At 36.8% G+C, this 25229-nt stretch overlaps 1 protein-coding gene and 1 gene segment (V, D, J or C); both read left to right on the top strand.

The window, feature by feature from the left end:
* Positions 1 to 25229, top strand: part of LOC311284461 (Ig kappa chain V-III region MOPC 63-like) — a 945935-nt gene that overhangs the window by 819484 nt on the left and 101222 nt on the right.
* dnah3 (dynein axonemal heavy chain 3) overlaps positions 1 to 25229 on the top strand; it is a gene marked incomplete at its 5' end in the record, with an annotated part of 47182 nt that overhangs the window by 4137 nt on the left and 17816 nt on the right. The window contains 38 exons of the mRNA XM_084398794.1: positions 857 to 911; positions 1035 to 1134; positions 3343 to 3535; positions 4706 to 4901; positions 4987 to 5112; positions 7797 to 7992; positions 8665 to 8844; positions 9862 to 9995; positions 10084 to 10180; positions 10276 to 10454; positions 11508 to 11692; positions 11869 to 11992; positions 12128 to 12281; positions 12423 to 12567; positions 12833 to 13044; positions 13329 to 13420; positions 13536 to 13650; positions 14148 to 14264; positions 14564 to 14743; positions 15251 to 15387; positions 15512 to 15713; positions 15883 to 15975; positions 16054 to 16164; positions 16788 to 16902; positions 17523 to 17721; positions 17864 to 17972; positions 18084 to 18197; positions 18995 to 19171; positions 20442 to 20533; positions 20640 to 20859; positions 20938 to 21072; positions 21408 to 21519; positions 22245 to 22486; positions 22575 to 22675; positions 23391 to 23496; positions 23576 to 23705; positions 23832 to 24068; positions 24353 to 24456. Of these exons, the coding sequence (XP_084254920.1) occupies positions 857 to 911; positions 1035 to 1134; positions 3343 to 3535; positions 4706 to 4901; positions 4987 to 5112; positions 7797 to 7992; positions 8665 to 8844; positions 9862 to 9995; positions 10084 to 10180; positions 10276 to 10454; positions 11508 to 11692; positions 11869 to 11992; positions 12128 to 12281; positions 12423 to 12567; positions 12833 to 13044; positions 13329 to 13420; positions 13536 to 13650; positions 14148 to 14264; positions 14564 to 14743; positions 15251 to 15387; positions 15512 to 15713; positions 15883 to 15975; positions 16054 to 16164; positions 16788 to 16902; positions 17523 to 17721; positions 17864 to 17972; positions 18084 to 18197; positions 18995 to 19171; positions 20442 to 20533; positions 20640 to 20859; positions 20938 to 21072; positions 21408 to 21519; positions 22245 to 22486; positions 22575 to 22675; positions 23391 to 23496; positions 23576 to 23705; positions 23832 to 24068; positions 24353 to 24456 (5516 nt within the window). The remainder of the gene's footprint in view (positions 1 to 856; positions 912 to 1034; positions 1135 to 3342; positions 3536 to 4705; positions 4902 to 4986; positions 5113 to 7796; positions 7993 to 8664; positions 8845 to 9861; positions 9996 to 10083; positions 10181 to 10275; positions 10455 to 11507; positions 11693 to 11868; positions 11993 to 12127; positions 12282 to 12422; positions 12568 to 12832; positions 13045 to 13328; positions 13421 to 13535; positions 13651 to 14147; positions 14265 to 14563; positions 14744 to 15250; positions 15388 to 15511; positions 15714 to 15882; positions 15976 to 16053; positions 16165 to 16787; positions 16903 to 17522; positions 17722 to 17863; positions 17973 to 18083; positions 18198 to 18994; positions 19172 to 20441; positions 20534 to 20639; positions 20860 to 20937; positions 21073 to 21407; positions 21520 to 22244; positions 22487 to 22574; positions 22676 to 23390; positions 23497 to 23575; positions 23706 to 23831; positions 24069 to 24352; positions 24457 to 25229) is intronic.

The following is a 25229-nucleotide window of genomic DNA, read 5'->3' as shown; positions in this document are numbered from 1 at the left end:
TATTCATGATTCTGAAGCTGAAAATACAGAATTATTTTAGACGAATATGCTTGCACTCTTTCACTGACTAGATGAAAGATACTAGATATATTTAAAATAATGTAGGCCACTTTTTACTGGTAACATTTGGCATTATCAGGACCCACAAATATTCCCCCATTGCATTATTATACATTATATTCAACATTATATACAGTAGTTTAATGTAGTAGTGACACTAAAACTTTTAAATTTTTTCCTAAACTATACACAATACATATTGTCACAATCCACGATACATATTGTTGCATTTTTGTATCGCGATATATTGTGATATAAAAAATATAAAAAAAAATAATACAAGGATGGATTAAATTGAACAAAAGTGATATAATATATTAGAAAATATATTTTTAATGTTACAAAAGATTTCTATTTCAAATAAATGCTGTTCATTGAAATTTCGATTCATCAAAGAACCCTGAAAAAAAGGTTTCCACAAAAATATTAAGCAGCAAAAATTACTTTCAACTACTATTGATAATAGTAAGAACCATTATTCATAATCGAGTGATACTAGTAATTGAGCAGCAAATCATCATATTAGAATGATTTCTGAAGGATCATGTGACACTGAAGACTGGAGTAATGATGCTGAAAATTCAACTTTGATCACAGGAATAAATTACATTTTGAAATACAGTATTAAAATACAATACAGTTATTTTAAATTGTAATAATATTTTTCACAATATTACTGTATTTCTGATCAAATAAATACAGCCTTCTTTCAAAAATATGAAATAATTATTTCAAAACTGGTATTGTGAGTTTACCACACACTTTAAGTGAGTCCCATCTTAACTTCACATTCAAGTCAGCAGTGACGCTCCGGTTGTGAGGAGGCGACAACGTCCGACCCGAGCACAGAGGTAAACGTTCTCTCTCTCACACAGCCGACACTTTAAAGCAGAGATTTAGAGCATATGTGTGTATTTATTGTAATATTTACAGCAGCTTTTTAACATTAACAAACAAAATGCCATCATTCTTAGAAGTCGCCCTTTGACACCGAACCAGCAGCTTGAAATCATTCGGCATGAAGAGAAACAAAGTCAAAGGGACCAGATTGAACCTACAGAGAGAGACTTAGAGGTCAGTATTAGCAACATCCATCCAAGCTATATTGATGTGTTTTTTTTAAAACACACTTTTATTCAGTTCCTTAAAGCTACACATTGTAACTCTTTGGCTCTCTAGCTGTTGAAGCATAAAACTACATATGTGACCCTGGACCACAAAACCAGTCACATGGGTCAATTTTTTGAAATTGAGATTCATACATCATCTGAAAACTGAATAAATAAGGAAGGAAATGAAGGAATTTTTTTTTTGTAATTAATTGAGTTGTGCTTTTTTTATCACTAATGACATCAAAACTTCAATAACGGGTTTAGTGAGCAATCAGCTTGGGGAAATTAAAGGTACATCTTTGTGTCTGTGACGACCAGTGTGTGCAAGCTTGATGACTGCTGAAAATAAGTCGACTATTACAAAGAAAAGCTGAACATTAGTTCACATTATAGTTTAAATTGTTATTATTTTGGAATCAATGTAAAAATGCCTAAAAACACTGACTTCATGAAATTTATACTTGGTTTTAATAAATAGAACATTATATTCACCTTATTTTTAACGGAAATACGGACGCAGCCAGTTGACGGTATTTTGTGCGAGACTTCCGGTAAGGCACTTCCGGTCACTGGCGAGCGTTGTTCGTAACAACAAACTCATCGTTATGGCTTCGAGGAAGACCGGGATTGTTTGTGCAGTTAGAGGTTGTCATAATAACTGGCACAAAAGAAAGATTTACTTGGAGCAGGAGTGTTTTAATCATCGAATTATTGACATTTTAATAATCAGGCGCCCTATACGACCGGCGACACACTGGCTGCGTGGCGTTTCTGTTGCGTGGTGTTTTCTATGTCTTTGCACACCAGAAACGTCTCTGACGAGGCGTTGCTGCTGCTAGGTGACATGATAAGCCTCATTGGTGATATATTCGACATATTGGGAGAGAGTTGTGGAAGGCACTTAATGTTAAACATAAATAGCAGCAAAGACAACGTCGGCAGTATTGACGGCAAAATAGGCTACAGAATATTTCGTTCTGTATTGACAGGTGCAATATTTGAAAATCGATAATATATATATATATTTTTTTACATTTAGGCTATGTCTGCATTTATGTCAAAACCTAAATTCAAACATCAAAATGTCATTAATATGTATTCATATCAAAATGACATACAAACATATTTTCCTATTCTATTTTGCCTGGAAACGCTTCCAAAACGCTTGCGTGTCGCGTGAAAAATAGGCATCGATTCTATTTCTAGCATGCACGCATTTTCCCTGAGACGCGCGTGTCACGCAGGCAGTGTGCAAGCTCTAAATAACCGGTTAACATGGGAGCCGAAATAACGGACACGCCACGCAGCCCATTTGAAGAAACGACCGTATGTTTGTTCTTTTCATTTCGTGAACACAAGACCTACAGAAGACCACCCGATACCAGAAAAGTGGCTGGGCTACGAAGTCTGAATAAAAACTCCAAGGAGAAACAAAATCATTATAGTAACCCCTGTATAAAATCTAGTCATCATGGCATTTATTTTGTATGATTTATAATTATTTATAGCCATCTATGATCTACTTATTGCTATCATGTGCTTTGGTTGCATTCTGATGACATTATTAATACATTTGACATGACAAAATAGCCTACCTCCATAGATATATTAACTTAGTCCAGCGTTGGCTCGACCGTGTTTAGGGCGGTGCTGAAGGCGCCGGCGAAGTTTTGTCACTCTGCCAGCTAGATGCATGAGTGTTTTCAACCAGGTCCAGTACCCGACCTGGGTGAGGCGGGGCTTTAGTTCTTTGTTGTATTCATCTGCTACGGCATGTGTAACATTTTTCTGTCAACTCTGCATAATCCTTCGCAATCGATATCGTTAGTTAGCCCAGAGAAGCGAGGAAACGGAAGTGCCGCACAAAAACCGGAAACTGGACCCATATTTACTTCCGCGTTCGAAAATAAGGTGAATAGTTATTGCAAAAAATACAAAAGAGAATTGTTGAAAATTGCTGTAAGTGTAACAGTCATACAGTCAATTTACATTTGATATACAATACAGTATATAAAAAAATGCCTCCTCATTTTAATACACCACTAATATATAAATATAGATAGATAGATAGATAATAAATAAAATATATTTTTTAATGGTTTTAAATAAGAACTGGTTCTCTTGCATCCATCTATCAGTTTATATTCTTTCTCCTCTCTTTCTCTCTCAGAGGTATTTGTACTATATCACTGAGGGTATTTACGGCCACATGTTGGCCCCCCACCCGCCAGAGCAGATCAGCGCTATCCTGAAGCTGGTACCCAGCCGTTTCCAAGAGGATGAGCAGAAGATGCAGAGGATGCAGGAGGATCTCCTGGAGGAGGTCCAGAGAGACTATGAGTTCAGCCTCCGCAAGAGCATCGGTATGACACACGACACCATCTAGAGTAGATGATGTACAGTTCAGCAGGTATATTAATGACAGTAAACAAGTGCTAATATATATATGTAAGGGATAATGTAGAGCGAGGCGGTTGTTATAGCGAATACAACCCCGACAGGCTGATCAGGACCCTGATGCGAAGCGGAGCTTGAATCAGCCTGAAGGGGTTGTATTCGCTATAACAACCGCCTCGCTCTACATTATCCTGCTTATTACATGGCTACATACCAAATAAATCAATAATTTGACACAAAATATTGATTTAAAAAGGAGTTTATTGATTGTATTGCTTCCGCTAAAGAAAATAGTCCGTTCCGTCTTAGAATCCTGCGTCCATAGCAACGCTCTGTTTTTCATGGCAACGGTGTGTTATACTTCGCAGCGTCTGTTATCAAGAAATAACACACTGCATTCTACATTAGAATTCAACCAAGCCATGTAATAAATATATATATGTGTGATCCTGGATCACAAAACCAGTCACAAGTTGCACGGTTATATTTGTGGCAATAGCCAAAAATACACTGTATAGGTCAAAATTATAGATTTTTCTTTTATGCCAAAAATAATTCGGATATTAAGTAAAGATCATGTTCCATGAAGATATTATGTACATTTCCTACCGTAAATATATAAAACATTTCTTTTTGTGAGTGAATGCAGCACAATCACGAACATAAATGGACAACTTTAAAGGCTATTTTTTTTCTCAATGTTTAGATTTTTTTGCACCCGCAGATTCCAGATTTTCAAATAGTTGTATCTCGGCCAAATATTGTTATTTGTAAACACATACATCAATGGAAAGCTTATTTATTAAGCTTCCGTGTGATGTATAAATCTCAATTTTAAAAAATCGACCCATGTATTTGGGTCAATTTTTGTGGTCCAGGGTCACATGTATAATATATATAATATATATAAATAAATCAAATAATGGTGCGCTACATAATTTATTTTTGTTACACTGGGCGATAAGACTAGATATAGACTAGATTTCCTTCCCAATTTGTTGACATTTATTGATTTTTTTTTTTTTTTTTTGCCATCTAATTTATGTTACTTGTTAATGTCATTTCCACATTTGTGTGGCGCTTTGAATAAGTTGTCTGAAATTTTTCATAATTGTAATCTCTTTCTTTTTTTGCAGTCGATTATATCCTGCTAGATCCAGCAGAGAGGGAGCGTCTATCAATTTCTGCTGTTCCCCGGCCTTTCACGTCCCGTGTAATTCGTGCACCAGTGCCCTGGTCCGTGAGCTTGCAGGAAGCTTACAGCTGGCAGACGGAGAACCTCTACACTGTGAACCCTATGCTGCTCCACATACAGGATCTCTGGATGAGCAGGTCGCCATCTCTTGATCCCTCCATCATGGTCCTAATCATTATGATCCCATTTATGATTTATAAAATTTTTGTGTTTCATTTGTAGTTTCTCGTCTCTGCGGTTTGTGCGTTTGGACGACCTGCTCTCAGCCGATCTTCCGCTCTTACCAGCGGAGTTTGAGGAGCTGGTGCGGCGACAGTGTCAAAACACACGAGATGAGCTGCTTAACACGTAAGAGACTTTGTGTGTGTGTAAATATTTGTTCTGAACAAGTGAAGTCTGTGTTTTTTTGTGAGGTCTGGTTTAAGTAACTTCCTGCCGTGGACAGTAATGGAAGCAGTACAGATTGAGAAGTCTTACGGAGACACATGATATATCTGTAGGTTTCATTCTCGTGTTCTCTGTAAACCTGTCACTGTAGTCACCTGAATCCAGCTCTATAATTACATCTCTGAGCACGCAAAGGAAGAGCTGGACATCCAGGAAGCTGTAATTATAGAACTTTATAGACCTTATGCACCAGAGAAACGAGGGCGCAGCCATCTTTAGAATATTGTCTTTGAACTTCCGTTTTTGCAGTCGCTCTGTATATTTCTATGGCATCGCTGTCCAGGAGTAATTCGCTTTTGAAGTGGATTTACTTAATGTAAAAGTTAACGAAAGTTATCATGAGGATTGTAATGTTTAAAGGGGTCATGAACTGGCTTTTAAATTGTTGTCTGAGGTCAACTTATGACGTTTGCTTGCTTTTTACATTCAAAAACATCAAAATGAATAAGTAATAGGCTATTTACCCTGGTTTTGAGCCTAGCTCCTGAAACGCTCGGTTTTATGGGCGTGCCGCATTGAAGACTTGGAAGTAAATGCCCACTGCTATGATTGGATAACAGTTTTGCATATTATAATGAGTTTCATGTAATGCTTGAATCGGTGGGCGGGGCTAAACAGGCAGTGTTGAAGTAGGCGTTGATCTTCTTCTGCGGAGGCGGTGTTTGATACCCTTTGACCTCATAGATCCCACTTTGAAAAACCCGTCGTTCGCTGTGCCTGGTGTCAATAAAAGCTTTTATTGGACTAACAAGGAAGTTTTCAGTTCTGAAACTTACAGGATATTCTTATAGTATGATGACTTCTTATATGTCAAAAGCTCAAGGTGAATTTGATTTCTCAGTTCATCGCCCCTTTAAAGCAGATGTCTTTACAAATGTCAGTAGACCGGGAAGATTTTAAAACGAGCCGTTCATTCATAAATACGCAAGATCGCTGTGAAAATACAGACAAAAGACAACGAGCGCAGCACTGAAAAGGGGCGGAGCTACAGAAGGTCTGCACAGTAGTTAGTTCCGCTCCTTGAATCTGATTGGTCGAGCAGTGTTCTAAAAGGGCCGATATAACAGTCCAACAGCGCTGGGACTTTTCAAAGTCAGCATCACTCCTCTTGTCTGTGTTTGTTCCAGACAGACTGTTAGTCTGGTTGTTAGTGGTTGAGATTTTTATGTGTTTGTTTTTGCAGGTTTCATTGAAACTGTAGTAGGTAGCGACTAATTACGAGCCATTTGAATCATTGATTCAATGAGTTCAGGAACAAACAAACAAATGACTTACCTTTACGAGTGAGTCATTTGAATCATTCGTTCAACCGATTTGTTCATCAACACTGATTCATTCCCGGTTTATTATCATTCACTAAAACTAAAACTATTTCTAAATTCTCATTTTTGTTTAGTTTAACTTCAAGTACTAAAATGACTAAAACTGACATAAAAATGAATAAAAAACTTTTTTAGACATTTTTAAAATAACAAAATGACTAAAATTGAAATTAAAACAGAAAATATAAAAATAAAATCCAATTTTATTCAAACTAATAAAAATTATTATAGCATATTAATGATACTAAAATAACAAACAAGTGACTTGTCTTTATGAGTGAGTCATTCATCACTGACTCAACTGTTTTGTTCAAAAACACTGATTCATTTAGTGGTGAAACAACTCTTCTTTTGAGTCGTTCATTCAAACACTCTTGATTTATTCAGAAACAACTCAGTTTTACTCTGTTACTTGGAGTTAAACAAAACAAATTTGCATTTACAGATAAGAGAATGTAACATGAACTATTAAACTATTGATGTTTGTCTGTTTTATCAATTAGTCATAGCAATGTCCTGATGCTCTCATGGGATATACTGAACATTTACCGGACTGTGGTAAATGTACATTTGAATAAGGTCAGTCAGCGAGTGTGTTGTTGTTTAAATAGTTCTCTTCGTCTTGGCTACCTTTGTTCTCATCTCTGTATCCATGGTCTCCTCAAACTACCCAGAGAATCGCACACAATACAAGCTTTTAAAGTTTTGAATGAGGGTTTGAACAATGGGGAAATAAAGAGCAATCTGGACCTGCTTTAACACGCAGGGTGTCCGTGGCTCTACAGCAACAGTCAGTGTGAAGTGTTTAGAAGATATACTGCAGGAAGTGGGAAATGTCAGTCTGACGTATCCTTCACTGAATGGACTGACTGGATCAGTCAATAACAAGTAAAGTTGGTGACTGACTGGTGTACTATATTACAAGTTTCTAAAGCCTTAATTATAGGTTTGTGTGAGACTTTTATTTCTGCCCATCATATTTTACCACTCAAATTACCACAGAATTTTTAATTTTTATACAATAAGATGAGAATACTTTATCTTTTGAAGATTAAGACATTTTGAGAATATCTTGCACTTAAGCACAGAAAATAAATCAAATTGGTCAACTGGTATCATGAACATACCAACTCAAGAAGTGAATTTTGATACACAGCCAAGCAGAAAAATGAAGGTCAAATTTTAAAGCAAAATAATAAAAGTTGCATATAACATATCACCTGTTTCCTCTGGTGTGTGTGTGTGTGTGTGTGTGTTGTGTAGCTGGCTGCCCAGCTGTGCTTCTCTTTTCGTGACCTTTAAAGACTCGTGGTTGCCACTAGTGCCGAAGAAAGCAAGCATCGCCCCGGTAAAGGCCCAGAAGCTCTTCTTCTGTGTGGCTGCACTGATGTCACTGCAGCTGCGCAGTCTGGTGGTCGCATCACTGCAGGATCTGCTGCAGTTTTTCCAGCTACATCAGGTACTGAAACCAGTGACACTAGCGACGTTTACATTGACACCTTTTGTTTCAAAATGAAATCACTCCGATTGATGAATTCATACATAGTGTTTACATAAATGGTAATGTCATGATGCTCATATTTATCAAGCAGTAAATACAGCCCTTCCCGCGCCTAAAACTTGAGTCCGAAGCAAGGCCTGTTGGGACAGCGATTTGCCCAATTTGGTTACATTACTGTTTTTATTCCGACTATGCTACTAGTCTGATTACGGTCAGGTTATTAGGGTCCACAGCCACTGATATGTTGTGTCCTGCTGATGTTGTCTTCACATTATACAGCCTAGTTACTGAGCATGTGCTTGCTTTTATGGGTGTATATGTACACGTCTGTTTGTTTGCAGATGCATGCTTTTTGAGAGTTATTGTGTATATTTATTATATTTGGTATATTGTGTATTTTACACTTATTTTACCACTGTAAATATCACTCTATTATGGCTTTTAAAAAACAGACACAATTTTTCAATAAATAATTACGTTCATTAATAAACAGTTCTTAATAGTATAAATCCAACATTTCTTCTACCAAGTACAGTTCATTTGCCTAATTGTTGCTGTATTTACACTACCATTCAAAAGTATGAGGTCTGAGGTTAGAATTTGTATGTTTTTTTGTTTGTTTTTTTGCAGGATGGTAATGATTTTGGGGAGTGTTTTAATGAGCTGCAGTACACACAGCGTCCAGTGTTACTGGTGAAGTTAAGACTCGAGGACCCCAGAATTGCATTCGAACCTTCACTGCAGAGCTGCTGGGAGCTCATACAACAAGCGTTCACACAGATCATCAACAGCGCCCACAACATACCACGGGTAAACACACATATACTTTTATTTAACAAAAAAGAGGACTCCCTTGATGATTTCTATTGTTATAGTAGTTATACTATAGTGTACATTTTTTAAGTATATTTTCTTTAGTAGAGAGGATTATATGGTATGACTTTCATTTGCATTACTTATATTATGTCTGCAAAGTGGCTCCCAATCTTTACTTGCATTGGTAATAGTTATTTTTGGTCCTGGAATATGCCCACAAACACAATCACTTCGTCATAATTTTACACAAACAATGAAAATTGAACATCTAGCAGAAGTTACACACTTTAACAACAACAACTAGATTGCTTCCATTAAAATAAAAATGAAGTCATCATTTACTCACCTTGGTGTTATTGTATAATTGAATGCTGTATGCCTTTCTTTCTTTTTTGGACCACAAAAGGAGAATTAAAAACAAAAAAATGTCATGCTCACGCTTGTCCATAGTGAATAGTAAAAAGCATCAACCTTTAAAAAATTATTCATAAGTATCATAGAATGATCCCATGTGACACATGCTGTATATTCTAAGTGTTCTGGGGGTGTATGATACCTAAATTTAATGCATTATTTAACAAAAATCCTGTCGTTGAACTTCTGTGCTCGACTGCACATTCTTGAGACTCTATTAGCACACAAGTTTTGAGAAATCAAGATTAATAATAACGGCACATGAAATACAATCCATGTACTTTTTTCTCTGAGGTGAATATATCCGTCATGTCGTGTTCACATCTGTCAGCTGTCATTCTAACGGTCATCTGACAACTGGAGTTCCAGTCTGGAGATATTTAACTCAGTGAAGAAAGAGTGAAGACACTTTTTTGGGGATTTCTAGGAGTTGTATTTCATGTCATGTTTTTATTCATCTTGATGAGTTAATTTTCATTTTTGGTTTAACTATCCCTTTTAATGAAGCTGTGTAAGGCAGAAAACAATTAAACTTAGTACATACTTTAAACCATCATTTTTAAACCAGAAATCCAAATGAGTGATCTTTTCTTACAGGTGGAAGGTCAACTTTTCCCAGAGTTCGGAGAAACATTAATGTTGCTCTCAGTGAGACCCGACGAGTCGCTGGTGACCGACATCATGAACCGAGCGAGAGAGATCTTCCAGAGGAACACCGTTGGGCCCCAGAGGTCCGCTATCATTCGGAGAGCATGTTTTCTAGTAGAAAAGCTTCAAATTAAGATTGATTCACACTGTAGTTTGTCTGTGCTTGTGTAGGTATCTGGATGTGTATAAGAGGTACACTGATTCACTGGACCGTCAAGACATACTGAACTTCCTTAAAACCAAGCACTCACTGCAGGGCTTTACTAAGGTAACTTTTCTAGTGTGTGCATTGCAGCCTTATAGACAACACAAGGGTGAAATGCTTCCTTGTAAAGCAAGATATTTCTACTTTGTGACCTGTAGAAAATCACAGGTGTGCAGGACGTGTGGAAGGAGATCGCATCACTGCATGTGACGGTCCCTCTGTCCCTGTTCTGTCTGGATGCGGTGAACCTGAACCAAGATCTGTGCGACAAGGCAGAGCATCTCATAGATCTTCTTACCACGTTTGTGATGGAGGAGAACCGAGAACTCAACAAGAGGTGGGTGGAAACAGTCTGAAATGTTCTTCACTATTCTCGTTTCGTTTTGGTTTTACAGAGGGGATTGTGGATAATTATTTTTATCACTCAGAATATACTGTCAACAGCCAGAAATACATTATCACCATGTTTTAAGAAATAAAGTGTAATATAAATTAGGGCTGTGAAACGATTAATCGCGATTAATCGCATCCAAAAGAAAAGTTTGTGTTTACATAATATATGTGTGTGTACTGTGCATAATTATTTTGTATATATAAATACACACACATGCACAAATATGTATATATTTAAGAAAAATGTGTTATTTATATATAAAATATTTATATTTATATATAACACAAATTTTATATATATATATATATATATACAGTATATTTAAGCAAATATTTCTTAAATATATACATGCATGTGTGTGTATTTATATATATATATATTCAGTAATTATGCACAGTACACACACATATATTATGTAAACACAAACTTTTCTTTTGGATGCGATTAATCGCGATTAATCGTTTCACAGCCCTAAATGAGTCAAATGATATATGAACGAACCCCTCTGTAAAACCCTTCAGAATATAGATAGAAGTTGAACCGTAAAGTTTGGTGTGTTGCTTCTAAAGTGAGATTTCTGACTGAGAATAAACTCATTTTAAGAAAATGGCCTTTAAAGCTATATAATATAATTAAAAATCTACAGACGCAAATAGATGAAGTGTAATAAAATAAACACTTAAATGTGTATTTCGGATGTTTTCTTTCCAGTAGTCTGAATAAGACAAGTTATGGAAGGAGAATATCTCAAAATATCAAAATTGGCCAATGCCTGAAAAAACAATAGTTTTACCTGTGAGTTGTGACTTGCCTCAATTTTAATATTTCATTATTTTTCTTATTAAACTTCCTGTTGCCTTCAAAAACATATCGCATTATTTAAACGGAATGAGATTGTTAGCAGTTTCATTAGCTATTTTCACATATTGTTTGTTTGAGGTATTATATAATACCATATACCGTTTATAGCATATAGCATTTATTATTCTACAATAGTATCTGCCGTCGTTACGATGAGATTACGGACAGAATCACGGGCAAGCTGAGTAACACAGAGGAGCTGGTGGAGTTAAACCAGTACCTGAAACACACAAGTGAAGTCACCGTACACAGACTCCGCCTTGAGATTGAGGAAGCCATCAAGAGACTTGACTTCCTACTCGACTATGCCACCCTACCCGGTAAACTTCCTCTGCGTAATGTGTGCATGTAAATACTTACTACTCAATTACAGTTTTACTAATATTTCAACCCGCTTTTCACTCACAATCTCTCAGTGTGTGTTTGCCTTCTGCATTTGGGGCAGTCTGGGTCTTTTTTTTTTTTTTTTACTCCTTAAGTCTTTCTTTCTTCACAGTGGAGGATATGAAGTTGTTCAGCACTGTGATCCACTGGCCTGAGCAGATTCTGTCATCGATTAAATTCAGTAAGGATAAACTGAACAATCAGAAAGATCAGGCTGAGATCAATCTGATGAAAAGGTGCTTAAACAAGGACACACACACACACACACACACACACACACACACACACACACACACACACACACACACACACACACACACATCCTACACAGCTTAAACAAACCATGCCGTTATCATACGTTTCATCCTCAGAATAGGGAAGTTAGAGGAGACGCTGAAGGGTCTGGACAAAGAGGTGGACATCTTTAAGATGAAAGAAAAGATGACTTTGGATGAGAATAAGAACAATGTGGAGAAACTCAATAAGATCAGCATCAGGATGGAAGCCATTGTCAAAGAGATAGAGGTTTGTGTTTGATATTGTCACTCTTTTCCAAGAGCTACCCCCTGTCAAATGCAATGCAGATAAAACATAAATAAAAAAATAAAAAAATGGGAGATGAGTCAAGACAAGAGAAAGAAATGTAAAAATGTGTGTTTATTTCAGGGGATTAATAAAGAAGAGAGTTTTCTGGACAAAGAACAGAGTCAGTTTCCCATCTTACAAACAATAATGGCCAAGAAACAGCCGTACGACCAGCTGTGGATCACGGGTCTTGATTTTCTGACCAAATCTGATGTGTGGATGAATGGTAAAACACATGCTGTCATATTTCCTGTTGGAATTATTAATTATTATCTGATTGGACAAACATTTGTATAATAAAGAAAGACATCCATTTGTCCTGTCGATGATGTTGTTTTTCACTCTCAACTTGTTGTTTTTCCTATCGAGTCTCAACTGTTCCTGGACCTCAAAGATATATATTAAGCATCTAAATCAGTTTGGCATGTGACTGTATATGTTTATTATTGTGTGTGTGTGTGTTTCATAAGTCTTCTGTGTTTGCTCTCGAGGTCCATTCCGAAACATGAACGCAGAAACGGTGTCAGAGGAGTTAGCAAACATGTGGCGCACCATGTATAAACTTGCAAAGACGTTCTCAGCGCGGACGGCTCCCGCACGTGTCACGGAGAACTTCAAGAAAAAGATTGACAAATTCAAACAACACCTGCCTATTTTGACAACTATCTGCAATCCAGGCCTGAAGGACAGACACTGGGAGATGGTACGACAGTAGTATACGTAACGCTTTATTTATTAGTGAATCTCACAGATGTTCAAAGGGACATTTTTTGACATTGAATCATTTAATTCCTTTGAACAGTTCATGTATTTAGTTAAATTCTGCTTTATGACAATAAATAGCTTTAATAGCCAAACTACTGTTTTAAAAATGTAAATTATGTTGGATATGTATTATTTTTTCTGACTGTTTATTTACCATTATTGTTGCATTTCCTCACTGTTTGATGGATGTGAATTATTTGTATTTTTTGGGGCTGATATCAGATAAGTAATACAGTGGGATTTGATGTTAAACCAGACGAGGACACGCCACTCATCAAGATGGTGGAGCTCGGATTGTCGAAATATTCTGACCAGTAAGGCTTACCTTTGACATTTAAAAATTATCTTTAATGTGAAACCATGTTGCTTGATGCAATCGGAATTAGTCAGGATCACTCTTTTATGAGTCGTGTCTCTGTGTGTCTGCAGGCTGGAGGAAATTGGCGCTTCCGCCAGTAAAGAATACTCTCTGGAAAAGTCTCTGGAGAAAATGAAACGGGAGTGGACCGAGCTCTGCTTTGGGTTTTTACCATACAAGGACACGGTAAAACACACTTCATAAGATACACTTTAATGTGGCATGATGAAAGTGGCGTTTTGTTAAATAAATGATCTATATTACATAGTCATTGTATTTTACTTAACCTGTTCTCATCAATATTTAATGTATGTTTGAGTAAATCTGTCATGAAAACAAGTTTTTATTACAGCCACCGTTTAAATGACTGAACGTAGAATCAGAAGTAGAAACATAGTTATATCATTAAAAAGCTGATATAAAACTGCCTTATGTGCATTTTAAAAGTTTATAAACTGTATTTATATCAGTGTTGATTACTGAATAAATTTGATTAATTATATTTTTATAAAATATTCTTTATTTTTATGTTTCGGTTTTCGGCTAAATGAAAACTTTACATTTCAGTTTCGGTGGCTGAATCACTACTGATAAACTAAAATGATTATTATTAAAAAAATATTTGGCTTTTATTTTTAAACTACTGTTTATTTTAACAACATTATTATTATTTGTTTGTGAAGGGTACAAGTGTTTTAGCGGCGGTCGATGATATTCAGCTGCTGTTGGATGATCACATCATCAAGACTCAGACTATGAGAGGGTCTCCATTCATCAAACCCATCGAGGCCGACGCAAAGGTTCACGACTCGTTCACCTGCATAGAATTAGCATAAGCATTTCTTGCCACAAAACAAGTTTCCATGACCATTTATTGTACCTTTAAGAAGTCTACATGTAAATAACCTGACTTCTGTGGAATGAGAAACGACAGTGCCAATGACAACTTAGTTTAGTTTCAATGAAAATAATTCTAGGTGGACTGGGGAGGAAGTTTTGAGTTGTGTGTTACAGTATGACTCTGTAAATAATATGACCCTGTAAAATAATAATAAGACCCTTGACCTTTTTTGATAAATAGTTCTTTCTCTCTCATTAGACATGGGAGGAGAAGTTGCAGTGCATGCAGGATATATTGGATGCGATGTTGCAGTGTCAAAGCATGTGGATGTATCTCGAGCCCATCTTCAGCTCCGAGGACATCATCGCCCAGATGCCGGAGAATGGACGCAAGTTTGCCATCGTAGACAGTTACTGGAAAAACATTGTCGCTGAAGCGGTGTGTGTGATTGCATTTGTTATTACCGTAACTGTATACGACTGTACGGTACATAAAGCTAATGACCAGCACCAATATCTGACAACCATTAGGTTTAATAATAGCAAGTAAAGAGCACACGAAGATGTCCACATCCAAATCCATAGTTTTAATATGTAGTAAAAACTGTCATTCCAACAGCTCTCAAGGGTTAATGAGATAATAACTGAGAAGCAAATCGGCATATTAGAATGATTTCTGAAGGATCGTGTGACACTGAAGACTGGAGTAATGATGCTGAAAATTCAGCTTTGATCACAGGAATAAATTATATTTTAAATATATTCAAATAGAAAACAAACAATAATATTTCACAATATTGCTGTTTTTACTGTATTTTTTTATTAAATAAATGGAGTCTTGGTGAGCATAAAGAACTTCTTAAAAAAAAATCATAATTATTATAACCTTTTGACCGGTAGTGTACATTATTGAGCATGCCATGTGTTTTTTTCTATTTTTTAACAGTTAAAGGACACACATGTATTGGTGGCCACAGAGCAGCCTAACATGCTGGGTCGCCTTCAGGAGTCCAACACCTTTCTGGAGGAAATACAGCAGGGTCTGAACTCATACCTGGAAACAAAGAGACTCTTCTTCCCTCGGTGAGATTAAACATGCAGATCTACCTCTTAAAGATGTTAAAACACCCTCAGGTATCTCAGTTTAATGTTCAGAGTCACTATAAATAAGTCACCTCTCTCATACTCTTTATTTCTCACTGGATAGGTTTTTCTTCTTATCTAATGATGAGATGTTGGAGATCTTGTCTGAGACGAAGGATCCACTGCGTGTTCAGCCTCATCTTAAGAAGTGTTTTGAGGGCATCGCTAAACTCGAATTCACCCCTGACCTGGAGATCACGGGAATGATCAGCTCAGAGAAAGAGATCGTCCCCTTTATAGAAACCATCTACCCTGCTAAAGCCAAGGTACAGACAGAGAGACAAATAAAAGGGGTGAATTTTTTCTTTTCTTTATGTAAAATACAATTCTTATTTCTTTCTTTTGATTTTGGAATAATATATAAGCTTTTCATGTAAAGTTTCATGAGATTTCCTTGCTTGTGCAAATGTGTAATATGTTTCCTGTGAATTTTAGGGAATGGTTGAGAAGTGGCTTCTGCAGGTTGAAAACACGATGCTGATGAGCATCAGAGACGTCATAAAGCAAGGAATGGAACAGTACTCGGAGGTATAGACACACACAAAGACTTATAAACATGTAGAATATGATCAGCGCATCATGTGTGTTTGATTTTGCATGTTTCAGATGCCTAGGAAGAAGTGGGTGCTGCTGTGGCCCGGTCAGGTCGTGATCTGTGCGTCCTGCATATTCTGGACCAGTGAAGTATCTGATGCTATACAGAACAACACACTTCCTGTGAGCACACGCACACAAACACATTCAGAGCAGATTTGATTAAAGGGATATTTCACCGCTGGAAAGATGAATGTGTATTTAAATTGGGTCATTTATGTAGTAGAAATGTGACATTATTTTAGAAGTCGGTGCCTTCTAGACTGAGAAAAGCCAGAAAATGTATTTTTGGCTCATGTGGATGAAAGACAACAACTCCCAGAATGCACTTGCTTCACAAGCCACGCCTACCGGTTACAGAGGGCAGTATCGGCAGAAATGATACAGCTAGGCTACTAGTCGCTTCGAAACTGAAAAGACGGCGTTTTATCGTGAGATCCCCCTATGGGCGGGCTGAACACATGCGGGACGAGCTCCTCCTACTGGCTGTAGTCTCTCGCCTCTGGACAAAAAAGCCTCAGATGGCGCTAAATGACGTTTTTTGCGTCATCTGAGGTTTTTTTCCTGATACACAATACAGAAATCTCTCGTCTCAGTCTCAGGGGGACATGAGGGAGGGAAGCACGGTCATTCGAAAATACTACCGGGTTTCTACTGATACAAAGCTTAATGCTAATCAGTGAGGTATCCCCTTAAGTGCTGCTGGTCTTTTCTTTGGTGAAATTTCTGTTATGCATGTGTTTCAGGCTTACGTTGAGCAGAGTAATGCTCAGATCGCTGATATAGTCGAGCTGGTAAGAGGGAAGTTGCCAGGTGGGGCCAGGATGACTCTGGGTGCTCTTATCGTCATTGATGTTCATGGTAAATGCCATTTTCATCATGGCCAGTTCAATGAACAGCACTTATTTGAAATAGAAATCTTTTGTAACATTATAATGTCTCTCCTGTCGCTTTTGATCAACTTAATGCGTCCTAGCTGAATAAAAGAATATTATTGTTATTTACTTGCTCCAAAGTTTTGAATGGTAGTGTGTCATGGTTTCCACAAAAATATAAAGCAGCAAAAACGTTTTTCGAACATTGATAATAATCAGAAATGTTTCTTGAGCAGCAAATCATCATATTAGAATGATTTCTGAAGGATCATGTGACACTGAAGACTGGAGTAATGATGCTGAAAATTCTGGATTTTCTTTGGGAAGAATTTTAAAATTCTTTGATCACAGGAATAAATTACATTTTAAAATATATTCACACAGAAAACCATTCTTTTAAATTGTAATACTATTTCAGAATTTTTCTGCAGCCTTGGCGAGCATAAGAGACTTCTTTCAAAAACATAAAATTGTTTAATTATTCCAAACTTTTGAGCGGTAGTGTATTTGTTTGCAGTATGCATCAAATGGTCCCATCTATATTCCGTAGGTGTAGTCTCTGATGTCTAATATAGTTCATGACTTTTGCCTCTTTGTTCCACGCAGCACGTGATGTTGTGTGCAAGCTGGCTCAGGATGGCGTTTCATCTCTGAATGATTTCCAGTGGATTTCCCAGTTGCGGTATTTCTGGGAAGACGGGGAGGTCATGTTGAGGATGATCACCACTGTGATCAGATATGGATACGAATATCTCGGCAATTCACCCCGCCTGGTCATAACACCACTAACTGATCGCTGCTACAGGTGCACTCACATAAACACACACTAAAACATTTTGATAATATTTCATTTTATTCCTAGTGTTGAGCTCTTTAATGATCCGGGCTTAGCTGTGGAGTTTTGAGTTATGTTACGTCTGTTATGCTGAATGCTGATTGGTCCTCAGGACTCTGATGGGCGCTTTGAAGCTGAATCTGGGCGGAGCTCCAGAGGGTCCTGCGGGAACTGGAAAAACAGAGACGACTAAAGATCTGGCCAAAGCGCTCGCCAAACAGGTGCTCAAAAGGATTTTACGGCGTATATAAAGCTACTATTTCAGTTTAATCTCTGATTACTATTGTTAATGTTATTGTATGTAAGTGACAAATGTGTAAATGTGTGTTTAGTGTGTGGTGTTCAACTGTTCTGATGGTCTGGACTACAAAGCGATGAGTAAGTTTTTCAAGGGTCTGGCACAGTCTGGAGCGTGGGCATGTTTCGACGAGTTCAACCGTATAGAGGTCAGTACTGCAGAGTAAAACACCATAGCTTCACCACAGATTATCGGAAAGAGTGGTAATGTGACTGCTGAATAACAAATTAAAGGGATGGTTGAATATGATTTCACTTTTCTAACTTTAGTTAGTGTGTAATGTTGCTGTTTGAGCATAAACAACATCTGCAAAATTACAGTGCTCAAAGTTCAAAGCAAAGGGAGATATTTAAGGACTACAACAAATGGCTGGTAGAGACTACACGACATTCCTCCCGGGTTAGTGACATCACCAACCCTAGAATTTACATAAACCCGCCCCCGGGAACGAGATTTATAGATTAGCAAGACAGAATATGCTAATCAATGACTAGAAGATAACTACACATAAGCTACACAAATTCACCTACTAACCATTCAGAAATGTTGTCTACATGTTGTCACTTCTTCTTGAGTCTCGCCATCTTTCTGACTTCGGTTTGAAAATAAAAGGCTAAAAGTTTTTGAAATTTCCAGTGCATGTGTGAGTGCAAACTGTTGTAGCTCCGCCCTCTGTGCCGGGAGCAGCAGCTCATTTGCATTTAAAGGAACAGACACAAAGCTGTGTTTTTGCTCACCCACAAAAAATGACAACTTTAACATGCTATATAAAAATATCTGTGGGGCATTTTGAGCTAAAACTTCACATACACACTCTGGGGACATCAAAGACATATTTTACATCTTGTTAAAAGGTCATTATACCACCCCTTTAAACAAATAGCATGTTAACTCTTATCTGTTTGCCTATCAGCTTGTCTCTCTGTGTTTGTCACTCTCTTTCAGGTGGAGGTGTTGTCTGTGGTCGCTCAGCAGATTTTGAGTATTCAGCAAGCCATAATGCGAGACATGAAGACATTTATGTTTGAAGGAACCGAGCTCTCTCTCAACCCAACCTGCTGTGTGTTTATCACCATGAACCCAGGATACGCAGGCAGAGCTGAACTACCCGATAACCTGAAAGTAACCAAAAACAAACACGCTCATACTTATTTACAGAGAAATACTTAAAGGGATAGTTCACTTTGAAATTAAATTTTGGTATGTTTTAGCTTACCTCAAGGGCATCCAAGATGTAGGTGTCTTTGTTTCTGCAGTAGTTTCAATTTTGATTTTTTTAGGTCAAAATGTTCTTGTCTGTCAGTCATATAATGCAGGTCTATGGTCACTATCTCAAAGAGCATGCACAGTGAAGTCCAAATTAAACAATTCCCCATCGTAAGTACACATTGATGGCCTAAGACACGAAACGAGCGGTTTGTGTGAGAAAACGAACAGTATTTATATCGTTTTTACCTCTACACAACCACGTCCAAGTGATCTGAGGGTGCGCGCGCTTCCTGGTGTGTGACGTGTGCGCGCGTTCTGGCTTAGTCTGCGCAAGCGCCGGACGTGATCTCGGATGTGTGCAAGAGGTAAAAACGATATAAATACTGTTCGTTTTCTCACACAAACCGCTCGTTTCGTGTCTTACAATGTGTACTTACGATGGGGGATTGTTTAATTTGGACTTCACTGTGCATGCTCTTTGAGATAGTGACCATAGACCTGCATTATATGACTGACAGACAAGAACGGTTTGACCTAAAAATATCAAAATTGAAACTACTGCGGAAACAAAGACACCTACATCTTGGATGCCTTTGAGGTAAGCTAAAACATACCAAAATTTAATTTCAAAGTGAACTATCCCTTTAAAGGGATAGTTCACCCAAAAATGAAAATTCTGTCATCATTTACTCACCCTCAAGTTGTTCCAAACCTGTATGAGTTTCTTTGTTCTGCTGAACACAAAGGAAGATATTTGGAAGAATGTTTGTAATCAACAGATCTCAGTCCCCATTGACTTCCATAGTAGGAAAAAAATATACTATGGTAGTCAATGGGGACCGAGATCTGTTTGGTTACAAACATTCTTCCAAATATCTTCCTTTGTGTTCAGCAGAACAAAGAAACTCTTACAGGTTTGGAACAACTTGAGGGTGAGTAAACAATGATAGAATTTTCATTTTTTGGGTGAACTATCCCTTTAATTAACACACCAAATACTTAATTATCACTTGTAGGATGTTCATTTTCAGGTTTCCATCTTGTAATTTTCTTGTTGTTTGGCTCCATTTGTAACACTTTGAGATAAACTAGAGCTTTACGGGGTTAAATTAATTTCAATAAAAAAATGGGTCAAGTCATTATATTTTCTCCATGTTTTGTGTCTATATTTGTATGTTTGTAGGCTTTGTTCCGCACAGTTGCAATGATGGTTCCGGATTATGGACTGATTGGAGAGATATCACTTTATTCAATGGGATTCACAGCATCCCGGAGGTAAAGTCAGGTCCAAACAGACAATAAAACTAAACAGTTTTTTAGTTTGGTGGGTACTATTATTTAAAGTTCCAGTTGTTTTACTTCCTGGTTTTGTGTTTTCCAGCTTGGCTCAGAAGATTGTGGCGACGTATCGCTTGTGCTCGGAGCAGCTCTCGTCTCAAGCGCACTACGATTACGGGATGCGTGCAGTGAAATCAGTCCTGACTGCAGCGGGAAACCTGAAACTCAAATACCCAGAGGAAGACGAGAGCGTTTTGCTGCTTAGAGCTCTCATGGATGTCAACATGGCCAAGTTCCTCGCGCAGGATTTACCACTGTTTCAGGTGTGTGAATGTAAATTGCATATTCATTTTGAATGAGTTCGCGTGTGGTTAATGATGGTGTGTTTGTGTGTGTTTTAGGGAATCATCACTGATTTGTTTCCTGGAGTGGTTCTGCCCAAACCAGATTATGATTTACTGTTAAAAGCTTTGGACGACAACATCGCCAGGATGAAACTGCAGCCTGTACCGTGGTTCATCAGCAAAATTATACAAGTACAAAATCTAATCATTCAATGAACATTTATCTGTCAAGTCTTTATACTCATTCATTCCCCCCCCCTACAAATTCTGCCTTGAGATTCAAACATTTAGAAAGTAGTTTATATATGAGCACTGATCCAGCTAAAAATTTATTTTTATGGGTTCATGCAAAACCATTATTAAATTAAATGTTAACTCAAAAATTTGATTGGGTGTTCCTGTTTGAAGTTGTTGCAAAAAGAATAAGCTAATTCTATGTTAATGGGACAAGTCAGACTTTGTTTTTATTACTAAAACTGTTCAATAAAAAAAAAGCAAACAATTGAACAGTTTTATTGTGTGTGCAGGTGTATGAGATGATGCTGGTCAGGCACGGCTTCATGATTGTTGGCGAGCCAATGGGTGGAAAAACTTCAGCTTATAAAGTTCTGGCTGGAGCTTTGGGAGACCTTTATAAGGGTAATCAGGCCATAATAAGTTTGTTTTTTTATTTCTTATTTTTTTTATCTTTAATCAATCTCTTGTGCATGTATACTACCTTTCAGACGTTTGGAATAATGTTTTTTTTTAATGTTTTTAAAATAAGTCTCTTCTGCACACCAAGGCTGCATTTATTTGTAAAAAAATACAGTAAAAACAGTAATATTGTGAAATATTATTAAAATTTAAAATAACTGTTTTCTATTTGAATATATTTAAAAAATATAATTTATTCCTGTGATGCAAAGCTGAATTTTCAGCATCTTTACGGCAGACTTCAGTCACATGATCCTTCAGAAATCATTTTAATATGCTGATTTGCTGCTCAATTATTATTATTAGTGCAAAATTATTAATAATGGATATTGTTATTATCATTATTGAAACAGTTTTTGTTGCTTAATATTTTTGTGGAAACCGTGATAAAACAAAATCAGGATTCTTTGATGAATAGAAAGTTAAAAAGAACAGCATTTATTTGTAATAAAAATCTTTTGTAGATTTGATCAAATAAATGCAGTCTTGCTTAGCATAATAGACTCCTTTCAAAAACAAAAATATCTTAATTATTCCAAACTTGGGATTGTTAGTGTACATACATTTACATCTGCATATAAAAATAAATCAATAACTATTTGTTGAAATGATGTGGAGTCATATCCAAGCATGTAATCATGTTGTGTGTTTGTTATTTGTCTATATAGAAGGGCTGATGGAAGAGTTTGCGGTAGATTTCCGCATCATTAATCCGAAGGCGATCACTATGGGGCAGCTATATGGCTGTTTTGATCCAGTGAGTCACGAGTGGTCAGACGGTGTTTTGGCCACCTCATTCAGACAACAGGCCCAGTGCACCACAGACGACCGTCAGTGGATCGTTTTCGACGGGCCTATTGATGCGGTCTGGATTGAGAACATGAACACCGTTTTGGATGATAACAAGAAGGTACATTTACATTTTAATTGTTGCAGAAAACATATCTGAAGGGCTTCAGGTTCAGTGCTGGTGTCTGATGTGTTTTGCTGTTGAACAGCTGTGTCTGATGAGTGGTGAGATCATACAGATGAGTTCCAAAATGAGTCTGATCTTTGAGCCTGCGGATCTGGAGCAGGCGTCACCGGCTACTGTGAGCAGGTAAACAACAAACACTCTCCTGCTCCACACTGTTACACTAATTCAACATACAATGCTCATGTGGAAGTATGAAAGTATATGAACATCAATAGAAGTACATCAATAGAAGCAGCACAATTGTTTTCAACATTTTGAGCAGCAAATCAGCATATTAGAATGATTTCTGAAGGATCATGTGACACTGAAGATTTGAGTAATGATACTGAAAATTCAGCTTTCAATCACAGGAATAAATAACATTATATTCAAACAGATTGTAAACAGTATTTCACAATATTACGGTTTTTTATTGTATTGTAGATCAATTAAATGCAGCAGAAGAGACTTTTTCAAAAACATTTAAAAATCGTGCTAACCCCAAACATTTTAATGGTGATGTATGTCTGAATATTTCATGATAAATCTCACAAACTGTACACTTAAAATGTTAATAATTGCATAATTCTATATAATAACATTGATTATAATCTCATATAGTGGTTAATTTTCTCATTAAAAAGAGGTTTAGTACATAATCTTTTTTCTTGATTTTGTTTCAGTATTTTTAATTATTTATTCTAAATATTAATACGTTTATAATTCAGATTCTCATGATTACCATATTTTGTGAATATGTAATATGCATCATATGGGTGCATAAAATGTACTTTTCCACCCAAGTTGTTTTGCTTCGACATGTTTGATGGCTTTTAAAGAGTGTATGCGTTGTGTTTAGGTGCGGAATGATCTATATGGAGCCGCATCAGTTGGGCTGGACTCCTCTGAGAGACTCCTACATGAACACATTACCTGAGAGCCTGGAAGATGAACACAGAACACTGGTGAGAAAGACACTCGTGCACATGTTATAATGAATGCTTTTGAACATTTCTGAATGCCATTGTGTGTGTTTTGTTGAAGATTTCTGAACTCTTTGACTGGCTGGTTCAGCCTTGTTTGGACTTTATATACCATGAGTGTGGATTCTTAGTCCAGACGTCACCCATTCACCTGGCCTATAGCCTGATGCGCCTGTATACCTGCCTACTGGGTACACACACACACACACACACACACACACACACACACAAATATGTACATTATACATATGTTTTAAGCTTTTTCAATCTGTTTATTCATGTCACATCTGATTTGAGGAGTATGTTTATTTGTGCAGACGAGATTTTCCAGTCAGGAAAGGAAGGAGCAGAATCTATGACGAGTCAGCAGGTGACGCTGTGGCTGCAGGCTCTGTTCCTCTTCGCTGTGGTGTGGAGTCTGGGAGGAACCATCAACGGCAACAGCAGGATAAAGTTTGACACCTTCTACCGAAACCTTGTCATGGGCACAATCACCGATCACCCACGACCCCAGAGTGTGAAACTCAACAAAAGCAATGTTTTCCCAGAGAGAGGTCCACATGATGTTTTTGGTTTACTATTTAATTACACGGTTCCTGCAGTCATGGAAACCTCAGAAATATAACAATATAGTTGTGATTGAATATAAATATTTTCTCATAGTCCCTGCAGATTCTTAACTCGAAAAGAAGATATTTTAATGTTTAAAGGCATATTTTCCGGTATAAAAAACAAAAGTTAAAAAGAGAGCTGAGATTGATGCGAATAACATTATTAATTGGTTGACACCAATCAAGAGTCATATACAATAACATTGTTTGTTCTGTTCTCCACACAGGCACCGTCTATGATTATTATTTCCATAAGGAGGGCCCTGGTCAGTGGAACAACTGGACAGAATCCATCTCTAAAGAGGACAGAGTCATACCAGCCAGCGCAAAAGTTAGTACATGCAAATCAGGGTTATTATAGTTGACTTGTAAAACTACAAGACCCCATCTAAAACCATAAAAAATGTGTTACTTGAAATAAAGTAAACATTAACTAAAATGAAAAATATATTTATTATATTTATTACCTAAGCAACATTACTCATTTTCATTAAGTTTTCAACTTGACTCAAACAAGTCATTCAACTTGATGTACTAACATAACTAAAACTGAAATAAAAGCTATATCTGCATATTTATCTCATAAAAATGACACAAACACAAAAAAGCCATAAAAAATTTACTAAAATACAAATGGAAAATGTAAAAAAAAAAACGAATTCAAAAAATTAATAAAAAGTAAAATAGTATCTTAGTTATATTAATATAACATTGATACAAATATACACAATTATAATTGCTTTTGTAAATTTGTTGCAAAAAAATTCCCTTAGTCAAAAAACAGTGTTTTTCAACACTGTGAGTTTTCAAATGTCATTTTTAAATACTTATATTAAAAAATATAAAGGTAACACTTTGAAATAAGGTCTAATTTATTAACATTAGTTACTGCATTAACTAACATGAGCTAACAACGAGCAATATATATTTTTTTACAGCATTTATAAACCATTGTTAATGTTAGTTAATAAAAAACTATGTTGTTCATTGTTTGTTCATGTTAACAAATGAAACCTTATTGGAAAGTCTGAAAACTAATTCTAAATATATTCTTAAAGTAAGCCTGTAGAGGACATTAGTGATGGCCCAGATCACTGTCTACCA

Source organism: Rutilus rutilus (genome assembly GCF_951802725.1).
Source record: "Rutilus rutilus genome assembly, chromosome: 24".
Lineage (NCBI taxonomy): Eukaryota > Metazoa > Chordata > Actinopteri > Cypriniformes > Leuciscidae > Rutilus > Rutilus rutilus.
Note: the sequence above shows the minus strand (reverse complement) of the source record. Positions and strands in the feature narration are given on the sequence as shown.